Below are 23,278 nucleotides of genomic sequence, written 5' to 3' on the forward strand. Positions count from 1 at the left end.
TTTCCCTCTCCCATTTCAAAGCATGCCTGCTTAGACCCGCCAAAAGTCAGAATTGAACCACTGCCTGGTCATAACCCTCCCAGTGGCTGCTCCCTTGGTAATACGAATCCTGGTTGAAGCCCTTATACTGCCCCCTGTACGGGCTTGATTGTTCTTAGATGAAAGACAAGTCTTCCACTCAGCCTTGGGAAAGGGAGTGAGAATAACCAAAATGAATGAATAACCGCAAAGAATGATCTGACTAGAAGGCACGGGTGCCCCTTTCTGGCACACACACAGGGTCACACACGAAAGTACTACTTTTATCAGAGCTGATAGTCTTGTTCAGGAGCATTCTTAGTTTCTACCTGGAAATGCTCAGAATGTACACACTTTAAAGAGTTTTTCCTCACAGAATTTATAACTTTCTGTTATGCGATATATGCAAGAGCAGGAAGTCTGGATTTGCCTTTGTCGGATGCGTAGGCTTTCTGTAATGCATTTGCAAAGGGGCTCGCAAGTCTTCTCAAATTCTCCGCTTTGTTGCACCTCTGAATCTCCTCCCTGACTTCATGGTTCATGGACGTCCTGGTTTTAGATGAAAAAGATGTCTCTAAGGGCAAATCTCAGGGAACTCTCCTTTCTCTAAAGAAGTCCTTTTAAAAAAAAAAAGTCATTTTTCCCCCTCTACTTGTTCATTATGTCCCCTCATCAAATAATGTGCTGGTGTTGAGGCTGTAACCAAAAATTCTGGTCTTCTCATTATAAAACAACCGTGTGGGGGTTGGGGGTGGGGGGCATCAGTTGGCATTTAATGCATTCATATTTTTAAAATACAGACTATATGGATTTCACCAGCCCTGAGACACAGAATAGTTATTATCCTTTTTAAGCTCTACTGTGCCAGAGGTCACAGCTCAGTTATGTCACTCATCATTTAGTCAATTAGATATTTTACTCTTAGCCAAATTGGCTTAAACAAATGTGCACATAAATGAAAAACTACTATCTTTACACGTCAATCAGAAATTCAATGGTTTTCTATAGTATAATGGTGTAGTAAATGTTAAAAATTGGATTCTTGCCAGCTTATTAGTCTGAAACCTTAAGGAATGGTTAAAAGTGTCCCAAAGCATAGTTTTGTAAGAATGAACTTTGTGGAACTGGTATCATCCAATGAATTATCTTAGCAGTTTGATTTAGTAACATTACTGGCACTGTCTCTGAACTCTAAGATTGCCTTTATTCTGGATGGTATCTGTTTTTGACAGGGAAGAGCTAGTATGATGGACCCCATCTTTTTCTAAGGGAGAATATTGTTCTATAGGCTTTCACAGAACACTGTTTTTAGGATCCCAATACAGAGGATTTTATTTAATAGCCAGTCTTCAACTTTTAAAACAGTCACTGACAATTGCCTCTAGAGTGTTCTTATTCCAAGCTATCTTTGTTTCAGAAAAATACCTAGCATATAGTAATTCCTTCCCGCCTATGCTCTCCCCACAACACAAATCCCCCACAAGCTGCCCTATCCAGTGTTGGATCATTGTTATTCAGGCTTACAGAACTCCTTTCTGCTTTAGGATTAATTTACCAACCACTTTTTTTTTTAAAGATTTCACAAATGCCACTAAAAATAATACTGTCTGATAGACAATCAATGTCCATGTATTATATGAATAGTAGCTCATGATAATTGTTCACTTGGAAATGTAATGAAATTTCAAAATGGTATCCCTGTTTTTCGGGCTATGTGTATCGTTAACTATAATCTATGTACCAAGTCAGCAGCCATGTTTGTAGATACCTGTTTCTACATGGTCATCAGTATTTACCCTTGGTCTTTACTTTTTGTCAGTCTGATGAGTGAAAAGACAGTATCTCATTGTTTTGATTTTCACTTTACTGACGACTTGTGAGGTCGAGCACGTTTCTATGTATTTGTTAGGCTTTGCGTTTCCTCTTCTGTTAATGACCTATTCATCCACTTTGGCCATTCAAAAAAATTCAGGTGTCTTTTCTAAAAAGCAATTTATAGGATTTCTTCATATAGTAGGGATATTACCTTTATTTTGTCAGATATGTTACTAACATTTTCTCTAGGATCGTTTTTCTTTTGATGTGGTTTATGACGTCTTTGGTCTTATAAAAAAATTTAACCTTTACATAGTCAATTGCCCAATCCTTATTTTTTTAAAGATTTTATTCATTTATTTGAGAGAGAGAGAGAGAGCATGCTCGCGCACGACTGGGAGGAGGGGCAGAGGGAGAAGCAGACTCCCTGCCAAGCAGGGAGACCCAACCTTGGCTTGATCCCAGGACCCTGAGATCATGACCTGAGCCGAAGGCAGACGCTTAACTGACTGAGCCACGCAGACACTCCTGGTCAACCTTTTATATATGAAGTACGAGCTATGCACAGTTATGTATATACACTATGATATATTTTAGTGTATATATGTGTGTTTAAACAATATGTGTATATGTGCATATATATGCATAGAGTACACATAAGATACCTATCTACTCTGTGGATAGATATATAATCTGGTGACATATGTTTCACTATTCTATATTACTTAGAAGTTTTCTATGTAACTCATACCAATTAATCAATTAACCTGATCTGATATTCTTTCCAACTGTTAAAGTCAACTAAGGATCTTGGAAATTCTCTTTAAAATGACATACTACAGGGGCACCTGGGTGGCACAGCGGTTAAGCATCTGCCTTTGGCTCAGGGCGTGATCCCGAAGTTATGGGATCGAGCCCCACATCAGGCTCTTCTGCTATGAGCCTGCTTCTTCCTCTCCCACTCCCCCTGCTTGTGTTCCCTCTCTCGCTGGCTGTCTGTATCTCTGTCGAATAAATAAATAAAATCTTAAAAAAAAAATAAAATGACATACAGATCATAATTAATGTTGACATAAAAAACTCATCAGAATTCATATAGTGCTAAATTGTTGAACATACAATTTTTCATTTTTCCTAATTTTAAGCATTATACAGGAGTAAACATATCTGATCAGTAACACAGTGCAGGAACTCAGGAAGTCTGGACTAACTAGTGTCTTTCTGAGAAGACAAGTCTAGAGAATAATCTTACAGACTTTTTAAAAACCCGAACTGTCAGAAAAATGTGATTTACCGAGAGATTTTGTAGGCTTTTTTTTCGGATTTTGGACTTAGCAGTTTCTGTGAGAAAGGGATTTTTTTTTTCTTTATAAAGCTAGTACATAGTTTTTTGGGGGAGGGGGAATTCTAGGAAGATTAGACTTATGTAAGTAGTTTATAGCTCTAGAAACCAATCAGGATAAGGTTCCTTATGTTTAAGTAATTTTGCAATCTAAGCCAGATTGACCAACGTTTAATGTAAATGACCTAAGAGTACATATTTGAGACTCCATGGGCCTTGCAGTCTCTTTCCAACTACTCAACTCTGTCATAGACAATTCATAAATAAATGGGTATGGCTGTGTTCTAACAAAACTTTTAAAAAACTAGCAGTAGACATATGGTTTATGATCCATCATGTAAGGAGCTTGGGAGCTGTCAATTTGTTGTAAAAGCAAATAAAAAAGCTGAACAGATTCAGAAATCAACAACTCTTTTTTGATCCACAAGATAAGTGAGGTCACAAGGCAGACTGCCACTCCCCAAATTAGAGAGACAGTTGAATGCAGAGAATCACAATTTACTGGAGCCGAAAGCCCTGAGCAGAGAGCTGGGCAGGAACCAGTGCTATGGCAGAAAAACCCAAACTGTAATTGATAAATTGCTGGAAGCTCAGAGTGGACAAGTCTGAGAATTAAAAATTCCGGGGGGGTTTGGGGAGGGCAGACACGGAAGGTCTCCCACACCTATATACGTTTTCCCTTCAGGAACTCAACCAGGTTCTCAAGTGGATATTAGAGACAAAAATCACCACATGCTTCTGGTGGCAGCAGGTGGAAAGGAACCTTTGAAATATGCCAGAGCATTCTGTCCTCAACCAGGTGTGCTCTCAAGGGAAACTATTTTACCACAGTCTAAATTATTGGGGTTTTATCTGGTCTAGGGGAAGGGAAACACCCAACTCCAGCCCTGTCTCGCCCTCCTGGCCCACATAAGAGGGGGTGGGTTAGGGAACTGAAAACACTTGTGAGTTCACAGACCAGCGCACAGGCTCTCACCTAAAAGATGAAGACCTGATCATGGGATTATAGCACCCTCCCCGCCCTCTGCATCTCACCTCCGCATTACTAAAGGACTGTTCACAGCAGTTGCTTTGCTCCAGTACATCTAATCCTCAAGTAAAAATTACAACACATTCTAAAAGGCAAAAGCAAAGAACAAAGCAAAACCAGTTTGAAGAGAGACAGCAAGCATCAGAACCAGACTGAGATATAGCAGGGACGTTGATATATGACATATCAAGAATGTCATATGCTTGGAATCACACAGTATGTATGTCCCCATAATGTTGGAGACTTACTAACTTTCTGAGGCTGTGGAAATCTTTCTGCATTTTTCTGCTCCTGGTAGAACTTCGGTATTGGGAATTATGCTTAAGAAGTCCAAAATTTATATTTATATGAACTCCTAACATTCCTAGAAGTGTCACAGTCACTACTTTTTTTGAAAATGACAAAATAAGAAATTCTTTAGAAAAGAGAGAAGTGCAAAAACTTTGGATTGAATGGATATATATAACAGGATATTATTATGTTTTCCTGTTATCCCAGAATTGTGGCAGAAAACAAAAGGCATCAAACCTATCTCCTTTTTTTTAAAATTTTATTTTATTTAAATTCAATTAATTAACATATAGCGTATTATGAGTCTCAGAGGTAGAGTTCAGGGATTCATCAGTTGCATATAACACCCAGTGCTCATTCATCACATACCCTCCTTGAGGCCTATCACCCAGTTACCCCATTCCCTCACCCACCTCCCCTCCAGCGAGCCTTGGTTTGTTTCCTATAGTTAAGAGTCTCTTATTTCATTTTTTGATGGCTGAGTAATATTCCTTTATATATATATATAATCCATTCATCTGTCGATGGACATGTGGGCTCTTTCCATAGTTCGGCTATTGTAGACATTGTTGTTATACACACTGGGTGCAGGAAACCTACCTCCTTCTAAGAGCAGAGAAGTAGTCAGAATTTGAGAGCAACCACCAGACACTTCCATCCCTAGCCTACTGAAAGATGCTGAAGAAGGAAAGTGAGGGCCCCTTCTCTACTCCCTTGTAGAGGTTGAATATTTATTTATTTGTTTGTTTGTTTATTTAAGAGAGAGTACGGGCTCATTGCAGGGCTCCATCCCATGATCCTGAGATCATGACCTGAGCTGAAATCAAGAGTCAGATGTTTAACCGACTGAGCCACCCAGGCGCCCCAGGAGGCTGGACATTTTTAAGCCAGAAGACCTGTTAACCTACCTCTGGTTACTCTTGGAGGGAAAAAACCAAACAGTTAAGGAGAGGAGCCAGGATCTGCATATTGGGGGTGGTGGTGGGTACTGTCAGATGGAGATGGGGCCAGAACCCCTTTGCTTAAGTTTGCAATTCAAGGAAGTACGAAAGTTGTAGCCCCCATGTGCCTGCGGAGCTGGGAGTTGGCCATGGGGAGACGAGATTGATGGCTTTAATCTTGAGAGAAGCGGCAAACACTGGGGCACAGAGTACACCAGAGAAATGTAGCCGTGTGTGTATGTGTGTGTGTGTGTGTGTGTATAAGGGGATGTCCTTCGGAATACACAGCCGCATTTCAGAAGCAAGCTCGTGCCTGGGAGCTTCCTTAGCAGAACATCTGGAGTCACATAAACAACAGCGCTGGCTAGTGAGGGAGAAGACTGCAGCCTTTCCTGGTCACTGCCTTTCCCGTCTCCCTCTTCTTTGTCCGGCACCAGAGAAGCAAGTGCAGAGGCCACTGAGAGAGGCAGAAGTATGTGAAGGGTGTGTCTGCTGCCTAGCCTTCGGTTCCTCAGGCTAAACTGCCAAAGGGAGGAGAACTTTGAGATGGACGTGAGATTCCAGTTTTAAAATAAAGTGAAGTGAGTCTTAGAAAAATGAGACTGGTCCAAAAAGTGACAATGATTGAAACATTAAGGTATGTAGCCAAGGTGTTAACAGATGTTTCCCAGGGGAAGGGGGCTTAAGAGAACAAAGAGTAGGTAGGCATTACACAAATGCAATTGTTTTATATATATTACATATAACATGCAATAATATTATATATATATATATATATATATATATATGCCCACATGTACATTTAATCCTTGAACCACCCAGGGTTTGAACTGTGCAGGTCCACTCTTGTGTAGTTTGTTTTTTGTTTTTTGGATACAGTACAGTACTGGAACTTCTCTTCCTTATCATTTTTTTTAAAAAGATTTTTTATTTATTTATTCGACAGAGATAGAGACAGCCAGCGAGAGAGGGAACACAAGCAGGGGGAGTGGGAGAGGAAGAAGCAGGCTCATAGCAGAGGAGCCTGATGTGGGGCTCGATCCCATAACTCCAGGATCACGCCCTGAGCCGAAGGCAGAGGCTTAGCCGCTGTGCCACCCAGGCGCCCCTCCTTATCATTTTCTTAATAACATTTTCTTTTTCTAGCTTATTTTACTTTTTGGAGAATACAAATTATAATACATATAAAATACAAAATATGTATTAATCAACTATGCTACTGGTAAGGCTTTTGGTCAACAGTAGGATGTTAGTAGTTAAGTTTTTGGGGAGTCAGAAGTTATATTCGGATTTTTGACTGGGGGTACTGGAGTTTGGGCACCCCTAAACCCCTACATTCTTCAGGGGTAAACTGTATATGAAAATGTAAAGTCCTATAAAGAGAGCCGTGAAATTTACAAGGAATGGTGAGATTTACAAGGAGGAAGAAATAACTTCTGGCTAGGGGAATCAAGGGAATTTTCCTTGAGGATTTGGCAAGTGAGATGATGGTTGGGAAATGGGCTGGGGCTTGGGGAATACTTACTTGCGAAATAGAAATTGAGGCGAAGGGAAGAGAGCAAAAGGAGCAGAAGTGGGACAGGACTGCTGCAAGAAGTACAGAACTGGCCTGGAGGAGGAACACTTTTGTAGTCCAGATTGGCTGAACATGAGGCCGCACGAAGGGCATGATGTGGCTGGCTACACGAGCAATTTCCACCAAATGATGTTTATTAGGGTCCGTCATACTGCTCGCCAGTGATCACTTGCTGAATGAAGAAAAGAATAAACTGAATGGATTGCCAGGCCTTGGAACCCCCTTTTATGTATTAAGTAACGGACAGGCTGTAAGGATTTGCTTAGAGGGGAATGACACAGGCAAAATTGTGTCTCAAGAGCATTACTAGAGATCCTCATTCACTCTTTGGGAAGAATTGACCTCAGGTACAAGGTTTGACCAAAGAAGCTCTCTAAGGGGCGCGCTCCTGTCTCTGCACGACTTCTTTTTGGGGACCCTCGTTGATCCCCAGCATCAACACTTGCTGCGGGCTACATTCCATTCCTAGGTTCCTTCTGGCGTTTGTAATTTCCAATCCAGTTGGGCCGCTTCTACTCCTTGGAAACCGTTTCTGGCGGGGCCATGAAAGGAGACAGTATAAGACGCCTAAGGCGCCCAGGGAGGCGGAATCCCTGAAATCGCCCATTCCAACCTCCAAGACGTGCACCTTTTTGGGATCCTGCTGCTAAGGATTGGTGGCGTCTGCACCTCGCCCTCCACACGACTAGGGGGCGCGCTCGGTCCCCGGCCCCCTTAGTTCGCAGGCGCTCGCTCTCCCTCGCCGCGCCGGGTTAGGCCACATCCTCGGACCTAGAGGCCCCGTCAGAGTTCCGCACCGGCCAATCAGAACTGTCCATGTACTAGCGGGGGCGGGGCTGCCGAGGCAGGAGGAAGATGGCGGCGGGGGCGAGGTGAGGTGTTGGCAGTAGAAAGGGGTTCGGGCGTGGGGGGCGGGGGAACGTGGAGCGATGGCCCGCGCCGGCCGCAGGGCTGGATAAGAAGCTGTCGCGCCGCGGGTGTGGGAGGGAGGGAGGAGAGGGCGCCCGGGCGCCACGAGAGTATGACGGGGCTGTACGAGTTGGTGTGGCGGGTGCTGCACGCTCTGCTCTGTCTGCACCGCACGCTCACCTCCTGGCTCCGCGTTCGGTTCGGCACCTGGAACTGGATCTGGCGGCGCTGCTGCCGCGCCGCCTCCGCCGCGGTCCTAGCGCCGCTCGGCTTCACGCTCCGCAAGCCCCCGGCTGTCGGCAGGAACCGCCGTCAGCACCGGCACCCGCGAGGGAGGTCGGGTCCGGCCGCCGCCCACCGCCGGCTGCGCTGGCGCGCGGACGGCCGTTCCCTGGAGAAGCTGCCAGTGCATATGGGCTTGGTGGTCACCGAAGAGGAGCAGGAGCACAGCTTCTCGGACATCGCGAGTCTCGTGGTGTGGTGTATGGCTGTGGGCATCTCCTACATTAGCGTCTACGACCACCAAGGTGAGGTCCGTCGCGGGTAGGGGGGCCGGGGCGTCTTGGACCGCGGGGACCGCACATCCGGCAGATGTGTCCGGGGCGTGCCGCCCACCGCGGCGTTCCCGGCGCTTCCAGTTGTCAGGTCCAGAGGTCCTTAAGAGCATATTACTACGGTGCCAGCGCTTTCGAGGAAGGGAGATAAGATTTACTGAACGCCTCCTAAGCCCCTTTATTCGATTCAGTCGCTTTCTATGCATCCAAAAAAAAAAAAATTAGTATTCTTTATTATGTCTCAGTAAGGTAGATGGTATCTGTATACCCGCGTTTCACAAAAGAGGGACGTGAGGATCACCATCTGTGCTTTTCCACATATTTGCCCTTTTGTCACACCACAGTGTTTCTTCAGAGACATTCAAGGAGCTGCCCTTAAGTCCCTGTCAGGCTGTGAAGAATTTAGGCATAAGCTGAGGGGTTGGGGCCAGTTAGCATTTGAACTGGGCCTAGGAAAAGTATGCGAGAGACTGGGTAGGCAAAAACGAAGCTAGGCACCTAGTCTTCAGAGGTCTGGGAGAGTGTGCAGCCCTTGATCCTTAGTGGCCAACACAGTACTTGATAGAATAATTCTCTTCTTTAAGTTCTGATTGAGGGAATGAATTTCACCATGGGGAATTTTGTTAAGTGTAAGAATTCAGCACTTAATTGAGTGGCTACAAACCTTAAGCAATGTGCTAAGCACATTCCTTGTAATTTTGCATTTAACTCCATGGACTCTCAGGCTTATGGGGAGTAGACACTTACGTAGGTGACATGGTTAATAAGAAGTGTTGAGAGTAAGTGACCACTATGAGAATGGGGGAAAGAAATCCCAAATGGAGAAACTGGAGATGTTCAGGCAGAGGAAATGGTCTTTCAGCTGGACATTGAATTATAAGTTGGAGGTAAGGTTGAGGAAGGCTCTAAGTCAGGCTTGGGTTCAGTCAGATTTGAAAGCAGTGTAATTTTCTTAGCGACAAAGATGTGGTAACAATGACTTAGATGTACGGGGGTGAAGGAAAGGAAACTAATGTTTTGTTCTCTGTTGGTAATGTAAATTACTGGTGTGCTCCACGGAAGCTACAGTTTGATTTTTTTCCTTAAAATCTTTGTCAAATAGGTGGATGTAAGTGTGGAGTTTTTCAGAAAGAGTAGGTTAAGGTCAAACAGTGACTCTTAGAGGGTATTAATCTTTGACCAACCTGTTACCTTCCTTGCAGTCAGCAAAGAATATGGTGAATCAGTAGCCTGTCATCATCAAATGATGACTTAACCTGTAGGGTTAAGTTTAATAGGGGCTGACATTTTATGGAACTTCCCAAAGAAGTCAGCGGATCAATAGAAATCACAAGACTGTTAAGAAGGGACATAATCTTTGCTTAAACCAATGCAACAGAAATATTGCCTGGGGAAAGAAGGAAGGGAAGCAGAAATGGGAATTAGTTGAGGCCATTAAACAATGTGGTGAATTGACTTATAAGTGAATCCCTTATATACAGGTGATTCTTTTCAAGCAAGTACATTTACATTCCAGAAGGGCAGGCAGATGTATAGCTAAACAGTTGAACCTGATGACTGTGCCTACTAACACAGATTGTAATATTGCCACACTTCCTTGTTTCAGTAATTCCTGTTAACGAATTGCTGATGTGGTTCAGAAATACAGTGTGTCACATTTGCTAAAAGAAAAATGATTGTTAATGAAAAGGAAGAAGTCAGGCTAACCAGGTATTGACAGAAAACAGAAAGGAGGTTTTGTTTTGTTTTGTTTTTAGATTTTATTTATTTGAGAGAGAGAGAGAGAGTGAATGAGTGAGAGAGAGAGCGCGCACGCACATCGGCAGGGGGAGGAGCAGAGGGAGAGGGAGAAGCAGACTCCCGGCTGAGCAGGGAGCCCAACAATGTGGGGCATGATCCCAGCACACTGGGATTGTGACCTGAGCCAAAGGCAGACACTTAACCGACTGAGCCACCCATGCGCCCCAGAAAGGAGTTTTAAGGTTATTCCCAGTGACTAGACCTAGGGTACTTTGTGCCCTACTGTAAAAGCAGTTTTAATTATTTTTTCGGGGATAATTTCATGAAATAAGAGACTTTTGGTTTACCCATTCTTGGTTTTGATTGATTCATTCATTTATTCAACAGTGAGAATTGCATGTCTATTAAATATCAGGTACTAGTCTGGTCATGAGAGTACCAATGAATAGAAGAGACAAAAATCCCTATCCTCATGGAGCTTACATTTTAGTGGAAGCCTGACAGATATTTTAAATGAGTAAAAGATGTGGTAAGTTAGATCATAAGTGAAATGAGGAAAAATAAAACAGAAGGGAAATAGGAATGTTGGAAGGCAGTGGTGGAAGAGGGGGTGAGTTTTAAATAGGGTAGCCAAGAAAAGCTTCACTGACCTTTGAGTATAGACCTGAAAGGTGAGGAAGGAAGCTGTGTGGATATATGAGAAAAGTTGTCCTTTTCAGGGGAAGTTTTAGCTACTTAAGCTTTATTCAGTTTTCCCAAACAGACTTTTATTTAAATCTATTTCTGTATAGGTATTTAATTTTTAAATAATCACAAATGCCACATTTATTGAGTACCTTACTGTGGATTAAAGCACTGGGATACAAAGAAGTATAAGAACTTGTGTCTCTCAGGGAGTTAAAATATCTCAAGTTAAGGTTGTCTATTAAAAATTAATATATAAATGCTGAGTGGCAGAGATTTCATTTAAGGAAGGAAAAAATCCTGGCAGAGTGGGGTTACCCCCGTATGTCTGTAATGAAGGAGGTGACACTTGAGCTGGGCCTTGCAAAAATAGGTAGAATTTGGATTAGCATGAACAGTAGTGTTCTCCATCCTCCACCGCCCCCACCTGCCCCTGGCCTCCTCCCCATCTCTCCCACCCTCCCTCTCTGTATGTGAATGGGGAATTCCCTATTGGTAGCATTCTTATTAGACAGGCTTGAACAACAGCCCCAAGTAGTGTTGGGAATAGTAAATATAAGTAAGTTTCTGTAAAGAAAAAGTTGAGAAATGAGGTGGGGTGAAGGTTTGGGCAACTGTTCTATTGCTTTGTAGTCTACCCCAAAGCGTAGTATTTTAAAACAACTTATGTGTGTGTTGACTCAGGTCAGTTGGTCAGTTCTTTTTTGGGATCGGTCACTCGTAAGGTTGCAGTCACATAGTGGCTAGGACATAAAAATTTCTTGTTATAAGCCTGACTCCTGGTTTGTGATGGCTGGAATGAATGAGGGCGGGTTGGTTGTGTCTTCACATAGTCTTCTACAGGGCTGGCTTGGACTTCTTATTTTAATAGTGATCTCAGGGTAATCAGATGGTAGTTGCCTTCCCTCCAAGAGTGTTCCCAAACACCTAGCCAAAGGCCAAAGCTTACAAGGCTTCTTTGACCGAGCTTAGGAAATCTTGCAGTGTTACTTTCGTTATATTCTCTTGGTCTGAGAAGTCAGGGGTCTGCCCCAAATCAAGAAAATGGCGAAATAGACTCCACCTCTCCATGAGAAAATAGCTTGTACAGAAAGGGAGGAGGGAGCCAGGCATGGGAAGAATGGGGGATAGGCAGGGAATTGATGGCAGGCATCTTAGAGATAAGCTACTGTACCATCTTATATTTTTCCCTGTCCTATACCCCTTCACCTAAAAATTTGAGTTTAGGGGCGCCTGGGTGGCGCAGTCGTTAAGCGTCTGCCTTCGGCTCAGGCGTGATCCTGGAGTTCTGGGATCGAGCCCCACATCAGGCTTCTCCGCTGGGAGCCTGCTGCTTGCTCTCCCACTCTCCCTGCTTGTGTTCCCTCTCTCTCTGGCTGTCTCTTTCTGTCAAATAAATAAATAAAATCTAAAAAAATAAATAAAAATTAAAATTAAAAAAAATTTGAGTTTAAGTATTCATTCTAATTAATTATAATTGGGTCTAGATTATAGTTTGTCCTTAGACTAAAAAAAGAAAAAAAATTGGTATTTGGTTTGACTGCCAGGAAGACTGAACTTTTTTTCATTTACCTGCTATATTTTTTTTTTTTTAAAGATTATTTATTTATTTATTAGAGATAGAGACAGCCAGCGAGAGAGGGAACACAAGCAGGGGGAGTGGGAGAGGAAGAAGCAGGCTCATAGCTGAGGAGCCTGACGTGGGGCTCGATCCCATAACGCCGGTATCACGCCCTGAGCCGAAGGCAGACGCTTAACCGCTGTGCCACCCAGGCGCCCCAACCTGCTATATTTTTTTATTATAATAATTTCTGCCAGTAATTCTTTCACGTATTAGAAATTGGAGTTGTTTTCTCAGGAATTTCTTAAGATCAGAACTCTAGTAAAGAGATTTGCCTAACTTGTCTCCATTTATAATTGAAGAAATGACCATAATTGGGATGGCACAAAAACTGGAGTTCAGGGGCTTTTGGGTGCTATGCTTGCCTGGGTCTCGCTTGAAGTATGCTTAGCTCCACGTTATCTGGGTATGTATTATTGTCTTCAGTGATGGGACCTGTTCTTATTGCCCAGCTCTATTGGTGCCATGCGGAGGACCTTGCTGTGGGGCTGTTTTTCAAAATGTGGCCTATGGGCCATCTGAGAATGAGTCATTGGGGATGCTTATAAAAAATAGAGATTCAAGGGCACCTAGGTGGCTCAGTCAGTTAAGTGTCTGCCTTCAGCTCAGGTCATGATCCCAGGGTCTGGGAATTGAGCCCCACATTGGGCTCCCTGCTCAGTGGGAAGTCTGCTTCTCTCTCTCCCTGCCGTTCCCCCTGTGCTTATGCTCTCTCTCTCTCTGTCAAATAAATAAATAAAATCTTAAAAAAAAAACCCTAGAGATTCAACACAGTTATAGATCAGACTGAATTGGAGTGGGACCTGAGTGTCTCTGTTTTTATCAAACTGTCTATATATTGCCTCTGTACACTGAAGTTTGAGGCTACCACAGATTGAGTGATATTCTGCTACTTGCCTTAACTTCAAATTATTCACCCTTCATGTTCCTTTTCATGAAGGAGGCAATCTGGATAGGGTTTTAGTATTAGCATAAATTGGAGTGATCCAGATTAAGGCATTTCCTTCTGTGTGAGGATTCAGCAGCAAGAGAATGGAAATCTTTTGTGTTGCTCTTTGTAGTGTTAACTTCCATAGTTGTGAAGTTGTAAATCTGGACTAGGTGTCTTCTGAAATTGTTTTTGGGGACAGCTTTCTCACACTGGCGTTAAAAATGCCTGCCCAATGTACTCCCAGCATCCCCAACCTACTTCTCACTATTTTATAAACCTTTTGCTGCATCCACGTTTAGGTTACTTGATGTTCCCTCCCACTGGAATGGCTCTTTATTAAATCTTTAGCAGTTTTACACATCGAGAAACTGACACTTAGAAAGCCAAGCACCCATATCTAGTAAGGAGCAGATCTAGAATTTGAAGTAGACTATATTGCAAAGGTTTTGTACTTAACCTTTTGCTATACTGACTTCCGCTGGTAAGAGAATGTGACTAATACAGTCACTTTTGTACTGTTCCTAATTATGTTGGGTTATCTTAAAGCCATAATTAAAGTGGTACTTAACTACAGGTAATAGAAATGATTTGTAACATATTTGAAGGCAAATAGAATTTTCTTCATACCAGTAATACAGAGGTTAATCCTGCAAATCATAGGACATACTTTTTTAATCAACTAAATTTGGTTTTATGGAACTCCTAGTCTGTGTTGAACTATTTCTTTGTCAGGGAAGCAGAATCTGTGAAGATGCTCTTCTCATTGTTAAAATGTGCACCCAGAGGCTGTGAAAGCCCACGTGGTTTGTTAATTTCACACCTCTCTCTTGCTGAAGAGCTGGGACTGGAAGCACAGCACCTGTTCCATTATGCTGTGCCACTGTCCCACACGTGCCTTCTCTTGCTACAGCGTGCTTGTTCAGTGTAATCTTGTTCTGTGACGTATCCTGGGGCTCTTCCTGAAAGTAAAATTGTTTAGTAGCTTATAAGATTTATTTTGTTATGACTGCTTTAGTCATTAAAATTTTAATGGTATTTTTAAAAATTTTAAATAATTGCTTCACAAGTATATGTTTTCTTCTCTGAAGATTGCCTCTGATGGTGTAATTGAGTTGTTAGAGAAATTAAATGAGGTAACCACTAAGTAACTTACTTAGGTGTCTAGTTTAAAAGGATAAAAGGTAGGCCATTTTGAAGGATGGGCATTTATAAGGAAGTATTACATTAATTCCATAGCTGGTTAGATGCTTTATAATTAGGAGAGATTGTTTTAGTGTTTATCCCACTTTTCTCTCTTCCCTTCCCCTTTTTTTTTTTTTTAAGATTTTATTTATTTATTTAACAGAGCACAAGCAGGGGGAGCAGCAGAGGGAGCTGAGCAGGGAGCCCGATGTGGGACTTGATCCCAGGACCCTGGGATCCTGACCTGAGCTGAGGGCAGACGCTTTGCCAACTGAGCCCCCACATGCCCCATTCCTTGTCCTTATAAAAACTTGCTGTTAGATGTTTCCTGAAGCCTGTTTCTATAGAAGGGAGGGGATAACCATGGTAAAAATTCTAATTTCAGATTTAGAAGAAGATTAAATATGTGCTTTAAAAGTCTCATTTTATGGAGTTGATTATTCATTTCACAAAAAGAAGCAGTGTTTAAGGAATACAGATAAGATTTGCTGACTGAATACTAGTCTAATTAAACTCCTTCTTACCTGGTTCCCTTAATTTGAAAAAAGTATGTATGTCATGGTTGTATTACCAGTGCATGTATGCATGCTTGAGTGGAAGGGGGTAGACTAAATATTGAAACCTATAATTCTAAAATGTCAATTAATGTAGTAGAGATTTCAGAAAGGCTACAGTAAGGGTCCTGAATACAGTATATAATCTGATGGGTGGATACAGTATAATTAATTCTACTCTCTTTGAAATATTTCTCTCCTGGTTTCCATGACATCATGTATGCTTGGATTTCTTCCTGTCTTGTTCTCTGTCCCTTCTGAGCCTTCTGGCTTTTCTTCATTTGTTCCACTTCTAAATGTTGGGGTGTCCTAGAGTTTTGTGTTGCTTGTATGTATATATCCCTTTGTCATTCTCTTGTTCATTCTGTCTCCTAGGTCAAGGGTCAACAAACTTTTTCTTAAAGGTCCAACTAGTAAATATTTTAGGCCTAGTGGCTTAGAGGTCCCTATTATAACCACTCAATTCTGCCAGTGAGGCCAAAAAACAGTCATAAATGAGTGAGTGTGATGGTAGTTTGCTGACCCCTGTCCCAGTTGATGTCTCCACGCTTATCACTTTAGATATCCTTTAAATGCTCCTACCCAGATTTGTACCTCTAGTCCTGATCTCTCCCATAATTCCAGACTCCTATATCCAACTCACTGCCTAATAGGTTCACTTTTATTTGACATCACAGATACTTAACATGTCCAAAACAGTACTCTTGAGTTTCCCCCTCACCCCAGACCTGTTTCTCTCAGTTTTTCTTATCTTAAAAAAATACTAGTACTGGCTCGCCTGGGTGGCTCAGTCGTTAAGTGTCTGCCTTCGGCTCAGGACGTGATTCCAGAGTCCTGGGACCGAGCCCCACATTGGGCTCCTCCACTGGGAGCCTGCTTCTTCCTCTCCCACTCCCTCTGCTTGTGTTCCCTCTCTCGCTGGCTGTCTCTCTCTGTCAAATAAATAAAACTTAAAAAAATACTAGTACCTTCCAGCCAATTGCTCAACTAAAAACTTAGATGTCCTCTGTGAGTCTCTTACATCATATTCTACCTGTAATGTATCAGCAGGCCTCCTCGGCCTTACTTCTAGAATATGTTTCAAATTGGACACTTCTTTTAGTTGTCCATTGCAGCCACCTAAGTTTGAGTTATTGTCTTTCACCTGGATTATTGCTGTAGCCACCTGATTGGTCTTTTATATTCTGGCTCCTGTATAATCCATTCTTTACTTACCAGCAAGGTGATCTTTTTGTTAACATCATTTGAACTCTGAATAAAACCTTCCAACAGCTTCCCATCGTACTTGGAATGTTTTCTTAGCTCATTACTAAGGCCCTCAGACCCCTTTGTATTGCACTTTTGCCTACATCTCTGTCTGACCTCATAATGCTCTTCCGCTCCACTTAATTTGTGTTCACCAGTTATACCGGCATTTTTCTTTTCCTTGAATATGATGAAAACCTAAATGCTGAGAGAATATGCAGTAGCTATAGTAGTAATGATCTCAATTCTGAAAGTATTGATTTTTGTCTTTTGAGAGCTGAACAAAATAGCAAAGACTTTTTTGTTACATAATGCAATTGTTATAATAATCATGAGATTAGCAGTAAGGAAGGATGCATGTTACACAATTGAAAAAAAACAGGGTACACAATTGCATGATCATATAAACCAGGATTACACATGCATGATCATATAAACCAGAATATAAAAGACTAGGAAATACTAAAAACTGGAAGTGCTATGATGGTAAGGTTGGGGACATTCAATTTAGGATGAATGGTTAGGGGACGTTACCTTACTTTGTTGACTTAACGTTGAGCGTTGTAAGTAGATTTGAATACTAGAATTTAAAATAGATATTTCTTAAGACTATAAAAAGTTTACATTTGGCCTCCAAAGTGCACAGCTAATGTTTATCAACAAATACCAAAAACATTGTAGCCTTTCTGAGATCCAGTTTTACTGGCATAATATTTTGGGTTTTTATGGAAATTATAGATGTGCATGTGTGTGTTTCTAAAAATAGTTCTTTCATATATCTCTTCTCTCTGTATTTACATGGTGTTTGCACTTAGGAATTTGAGAGTACATGAGATATACTTGTAGAGCAACAGAACATAATATAAACTTCTTTAAATTATTATTATAAAAACTTATTTTAGATTCCTAAATCATTCTTATTAAATCATTCTTTTTTTTTTAAACAATTCTTTTTTTTTTTTTTTTTAAGATTTTATTTATTTATTCGACAGAGATACAGACAGCCAGAGAGAGAGGGAACACAACCAGGGGGAGTGAGAGAGGAAGAAGCAGGCTCATAGCGGAGGAGCCTGATGTGGGGCTCGATCCCATAACGCCAGGATCACGCCCTGAGCCAAAGGCAGACGCTTAACCACTGTGCCACCCAGGCGCCCCCTTATTAAATCATTCTTAAAGAATTTAATAACTGTTAGTCCTGTGAAACCTTCTTAAAAGCCTTTTAAGAAAGAGCTCTAGTCATAGTTTTTTTTTTTTCTTTTCAGAAAATGCTACCTATTTGTAAAAAGAGTAGTTGTGTATATTTAATAGAGTTCAACTTTGGAGGAGGGGAAGTCAAAATTTAATGGATATATTAGTAAAGTGGGTTTAGCATTGTGAGTTTATCAATGTTAGAAATAGTTACTGAACTGAATAAGTAGAATCCAAGACTTAAAAGACTCTTGACCAAGGAAAATTGCTTGACCTTTTTGGGTCTATTTCCTCATCTGTAAAAAGATGGGATAAAATAAGTATTTCAGCCTATTACTGTAGGATTCTGTAAGGTATAATTTTCTCAAAAATGTATTTGCAATTGTTTTTCCCTTGGGTCAATTATTTCTGTATGAATGTGGTCCCAGCTTCCTTTTACATAAAATGACTTTTGTGATAGTTTCTTTTATTACAACATTTTGGCTTTTGTTGAGATTCTGTGAAGGCAAACAAGATGAATTATGATATGAAAAAAAGAACTCCATAAGTATAAATACTTTTGTAATATCATTTGTGTAATATCATACTATGATATTACTAGAGGAATTGCCTACCTTAGTCAGAGACACTCTTACATCTTGTTGGATTTCTTGAAATCATGTGAAATATGTGTGGGTATACTTTGAATCCTGAAGAAAATTTTAAGTTGATAGTATTGTTTATAAGTAAGTGAGATAGGTACTGTATATAATCAAGATTTCTGGATGGGGCAAGCTGTGAGGTATCAGGAATCATTTTGCTGATACTGTACTTTGTCTATGTATTTAGCACTTCTCAGAAGCTATACTTGTATATTTGATTTCTCTGTCCAGATCAGCCAAGACAAAGGCGTTTAAAATAACTTTATGAACATCTTTATAAAGATACTTTGTAACTGTACCTCTATAATCTTCCTTTTTAACAGAATTTCTGCCTGTGTGTTATTAAGGAAGTGCCTGCTTTTATTTTGAGAGGTTCCTGGAAACTTTTTAAAAATTCCATTCAGTGACATGTCCGTTTAGGTTTTGTTAGGTGGCACTTTATGCACTGATAATTCAGTTTATTAAATAAACGTTGAACTCCTGCTATGTGGAAGGTCCCTTAGGGGAAAAGAGATGAGTAAGACCCAAGTTCATAAGTAAGACTACAGTTCAGTAGGGGGATTAAGTTATAATTATAATAAAAAGTAGAATAATACTTATTATGGAGTTTGAAGGGAGCGAGGGTGAGTCCGAGGAGAAATGGGGCATATCTGGCTGGGGGATTGGGAAGGGCTTCTTGAGAGAAAGTGACATTTTAGCTGGTCTATGAAGAGTTTTAGTAGGTGTGGGGCTGGGAAGGTAACATAAAGGATGGAGGTTGGACTCACATCATATGTTTTGGGGGGGAACATAAGCCACAGCCTTAGCCTCCTGCTCTCCCCCATATGTGCTTCCTTACCTTTGGAGATCTTATTTCTCACTTCTTGTGTGTATGTTTGACTTTCACCTTGAGGAAGATGACTCCCAAATGTATGTCTCCATCTCCATCCTCCCTCTTGTGTTAGGTTACCTTCCCAGCCCCGCCCCTATAGAATTCTCCTAATTTTTCATGGGCCAGCTGAAATGTCATGTACCCTAAAGAGGTCTTTTGAAGTCCCCAGCCAGTCTTTGACCTGTTGTCTTCTTTCAACAGACATTGTTGAGTGTTTGTTGTGTGCCAGGTACTGTGCTGGCCCCTGGTGAGCAGAACAGTTAAGGTTTCTACCCACGGGGTACTTACATGACCTCTTTTGAATGTCATTCCCTCATGTGTCTTAATCACTTTTTCAGTACCCCCTGCCTAAATATTCTGTCATCAGCTGTCTAAAACTAAGCTTATTTTCCTGCAAACCAGTTCTCTGCTAGAATTTCCCCACTTTAAAAAAAAGTTATTATTTTCTATTAGCTAGGATTAAAGTGTGGAATTTTCTGTGTTCACCTCTAATTAAGTCGTGCTTTTCATTCTCTCAGTTTTTTTATAATGAACTCCTTCCATTGCTTCATCAAGTTATGAGTACTCTCCTGCCTGACTTTCTCTGTAGTGTTGTCAGGTTATTTTCCTAAAGTTATAAATTTCCACCATTCCCACATTGCTTAGAAATTGTTGGTTGCCTGTTTGGTAAACAACATGAAATGAAAATTAGGTCTGTCCCCTTTTCTTAAATCCTTTGCACCAGCAACATTTGTCTGTCTTTTGAGTATTCAGTATATTTTCTTAAAAACAGTATCCTCTCCATTTTCTTTAAGTTGCTCAAGTCAGCTCAGCTCAAGTCTTGCTTATTTTACAAAGCCTTTCCCTACTAAATAAAGGAGACTGCTTTTTTATCTTTGAATTGCTGTTACACATATACCACCAAGTTGACATGTGTATATAGCAGATTCTGTGTTTTTTCATGTATATTTATTGTGTTCTCTCTCCGGGTTAATCTTTGAAGTGCTTTAAAGTCAAATCTGACTGAGAGTACAGAGTAGGAACACTTGATAAAGGTTAAAAAGCCAATGGCCCCCGGAAAGCTGCCCCTCTGAAAACAGCTAAAAACTTGTCAACTTGTTTTTAGAGCTCTCTTATATTAAACTTCTCACCTTAATTATTAATTATCTAATAATCTAATAATTAAAAGTTTTAACTTTTCTGTGCACAGTTGAAGGATCAAACACAGTTTTATGTAGTGTATTTTCCATGCTTTGAATTTACTAAATTTTGGTTTTGTTACTTTTGTGTATTCTCTCTACTTTTTACATAATTCATACTAGTTCCTCTTATCATTAAAAAAACAAATCAAGGGGCGCCTGGGTGGCTCAGTCAGTTAAGCATCGCCTTTGGCTTAGGTCATGATCCCAGGGTCCTGGTATCAAGTTCTGCATCAGGCCGTTTGCTCAGCGGGGAGCCTGCTTCTTCCTCTCCATTGTCGCCCCTATGCCCACTTGTGATGGATCTCACTCTCTCTGTCAGATAAATAAATAAAATCTTAAAAAAAAAAAAAGAATCAAGGGGCGCCTGGGTGGCACAGATGGTTGGGCGTCTGACTCTTGGTTTTAGCTCAGGTTGTGATCTCAGGGTTGTGGGATCAAGCCGGGTCGGGCTCCACTCTATGCCCAGGGTCTTCTTGAGACTCCGCCTCTGCCCCTCCTCCTGCGTGCACTCAGGCTCTCTCAAATAAATAAAAACCTTTAAAAAAAAAAAACCTAATCAGATTAAGGTAATAGTGTTGAATGCACATGGTGGATCTGCAAGGAAAGTTCATTGGACTGGGAGTCAGGAAGATAAGGGCTCTAGATCACTGCTGCAGCTTTTAAATTCTAGGACAAGTCTCTTCAGGACTTTGGGTCGCAGTTTCTTAATCTGTAAATGAAGGTTTCAAGTAAATGATTTCTTAAAATGTCTTTCTCAGTCTAATTTTATCATATTCATACAGACTCTAAGTAATCACCCCGTCCTTTTTTTTTTTTTTTTTTTTTTTTTTTAACATTAGCCTGACTCCAGACTCTTGCGTTAACAAAGTTTTGTTGTGTTTTTCTTTTAGATTCTAGTTAGGTTCAGGCAGTCACTGCTTCATTTGGAATTTGTTCAGTTCTGGGAGTAGTGTTGTTTTCACAACAAACATCCATTAATTGTTGAAGAGGATAAATTAACCTAGGTGGGATTTACTTGCTTTTTTTCTTTTTAAGGTATTTTCAAAAGAAATAATTCCAGATTGATGGATGAAATTTTAAAACAGCAGCAGGAACTTCTGGGCTTAGATTGTTCGAAATACTCACCAGAGTTTGCAAATAGTAATGACAAAGATGATCAAGGTAAGCGTGAGTGTAAAATCGAGTATCTAACTTATGCAGATATGTTTTGTATTTCAAGGCAAATTCTATCACTTATTCATTCATTTTGCCCTGTAGGTCTTTATTGTCACCATCTTTAATCATCAGATTTAGACTTTCTTCATCGTGTTCAAAGATAATTTTCAGAAAAAAATAAAATTACGATTTTCATAGATACCAAAAAAAAAACAACCACATGTTAAAGATTTTATTTAACTCATAAACCACCAGGAACCAGGCAGATTTTGTAACCAGTTCAAAAACGAGTCCAGAGAGTGGACACACAGATCAGGAATACTGAAATGACTATGTAAATGGTGGCAAAACTAGTTTTTCTATGTGGTTACAGATAAGATAATTGAACCTCTACCAGACAGGAGAGAATTTGCATGTTGATAGATAAGATTTTGGCATTGCTGTCAGTTACCTAGAATCCTGTCAGTCATAAAATAGGTCCCATAGAGTCAGAGTCTGATAAGGTGGACAATACGTATTCCACTGAAACACATTTTTTTCCCTACAGTCTTCATTTTGATCTTCTCTCATGTTATTGCCAACTGTACTGTGATTGTAGATGACATTTTAAATGAGTGAAAATTGTAAACTAGCCTATAATTCCCATTTTCTAGAGGATTCATTCAGAGATGACAAAGGTCTCTGAGCACTCTAAAAGGAAGGCAGTATATAAATATATATACACAAATGTGATGTGTGAGGCCTTTTAGAGGAGAGTAGATAGGTATGTTTTGATATTGAATTTGAAGGACTTAAATGATTCTTGTTTACTATAAGAACTATACTTTTATTTTAGTCTTAATATTTTTTTTTTAAGATTTTATTTATTTATTTGACAGAGATAGAGACAGCCAGCGAGAGAGGGAACACAAGCAGGGGGAGTGGGAGAGGAAGAAGCAGGCTCACAGCAGAGGAGCCTGACGTGGGGGCTCAATCCCATAACGCGGGATCACGCCCTGAGCCGAAGGCAGACGCTTAACGACTGTGCCACCCACCCAGGAGCCCCTAACTTAATATTTCTTGAAACAGATTTTGAAATATGTCTGGAACAGGATGTTTTATTTAATAACTTGTGTGTTTTTTCCTCCAGTTTTAAATTGCCATTCGGCAGTGAAGGTGCTCTCCCCAGAAGATGGAAAAGCAGATATTGTGAGAGCTGCTCAGGACTTTTGCCAATTAGTAGCCCAGCAGCAGAAGAGATCAACAGATCTGGATGTGGACATGTTCAACAGTTTACTCAGTAAGTCGTGTGTGTGTGTGTTTAGTTTTATCCCACCAGGGTATAGTATGAAGGAGAACATCTAGGTTCCATTTGCACGATAAAGCCTCATTTTGTTGTTGTTACGCTTGTAATGTTTCTGAAACTTTAAAGACCCACACGTGAAGATGGTTTTGAGATAATGAAATTTGTAGTCAGCTCACTAGCGTGAGGACTTACTGGTAAAGGAGAGGATATGAGAGGATTTGGGGAGGCAGTGATGACTACTCTTGAATATATTGTTGTCAGCCTTTTTCTGGGTTCTTTCCTATACCAGCAGTGAGTTCTCCAGTTCTCCAGACACCACATGGGTGTCCAGCAATTCATTTCACTTCTGATGCTAACTTCCCAGAGTCCATGTTTGGTTCTCCAGGTTTAAAGGCTCCGTCCCACAAGACTGCGCCCACTTCAGATGCCAGGTGCAGTTCTCAGCCACCTGTACTGGCCACCTGTGCAGGCACCTGATCAGCTGCCTATAAATAGGGGGTTCCCAGGATTCTCTCCTAAGGTCT

The 23,278-nt window shown here is 40.9% G+C and overlaps 1 protein-coding gene across 6 annotated transcripts in view; it reads left to right on the forward strand.

Annotated features, from left to right (window-relative positions):
• Nucleotides 1-7,870: 7,870 nt before the first annotated feature.
• The window catches only part of NUS1 (NUS1 dehydrodolichyl diphosphate synthase subunit), a 44,954-nt gene continuing 29,546 nt past the window's right edge, over nt 7,871-23,278 (forward strand). For 3 of the 6 annotated variants that reach the window (XM_034669042.1, XM_034669041.1, XM_034669040.1), the window contains exons 1-3: nt 7,877-8,449; nt 21,350-21,475; nt 22,599-22,748. In XM_034669042.1, the coding sequence (XP_034524933.1) occupies nt 8,035-8,449; nt 21,350-21,475; nt 22,599-22,748 (691 nt within the window). In that variant the 5' untranslated portion in view covers nt 7,877-8,034. Of the gene's footprint in view, nt 8,450-21,349; nt 21,476-22,598; nt 22,749-23,278 lie in introns of all 6 variants that reach the window. The other 3 variants (XM_034669038.1, XM_034669039.1, XM_011234785.3) reach the window with 3 other exon arrangements.

This window comes from Ailuropoda melanoleuca, chromosome 10, assembly GCF_002007445.2.
Source record: "Ailuropoda melanoleuca isolate Jingjing chromosome 10, ASM200744v2, whole genome shotgun sequence".
Lineage (NCBI taxonomy): Eukaryota > Metazoa > Chordata > Mammalia > Carnivora > Ursidae > Ailuropoda > Ailuropoda melanoleuca.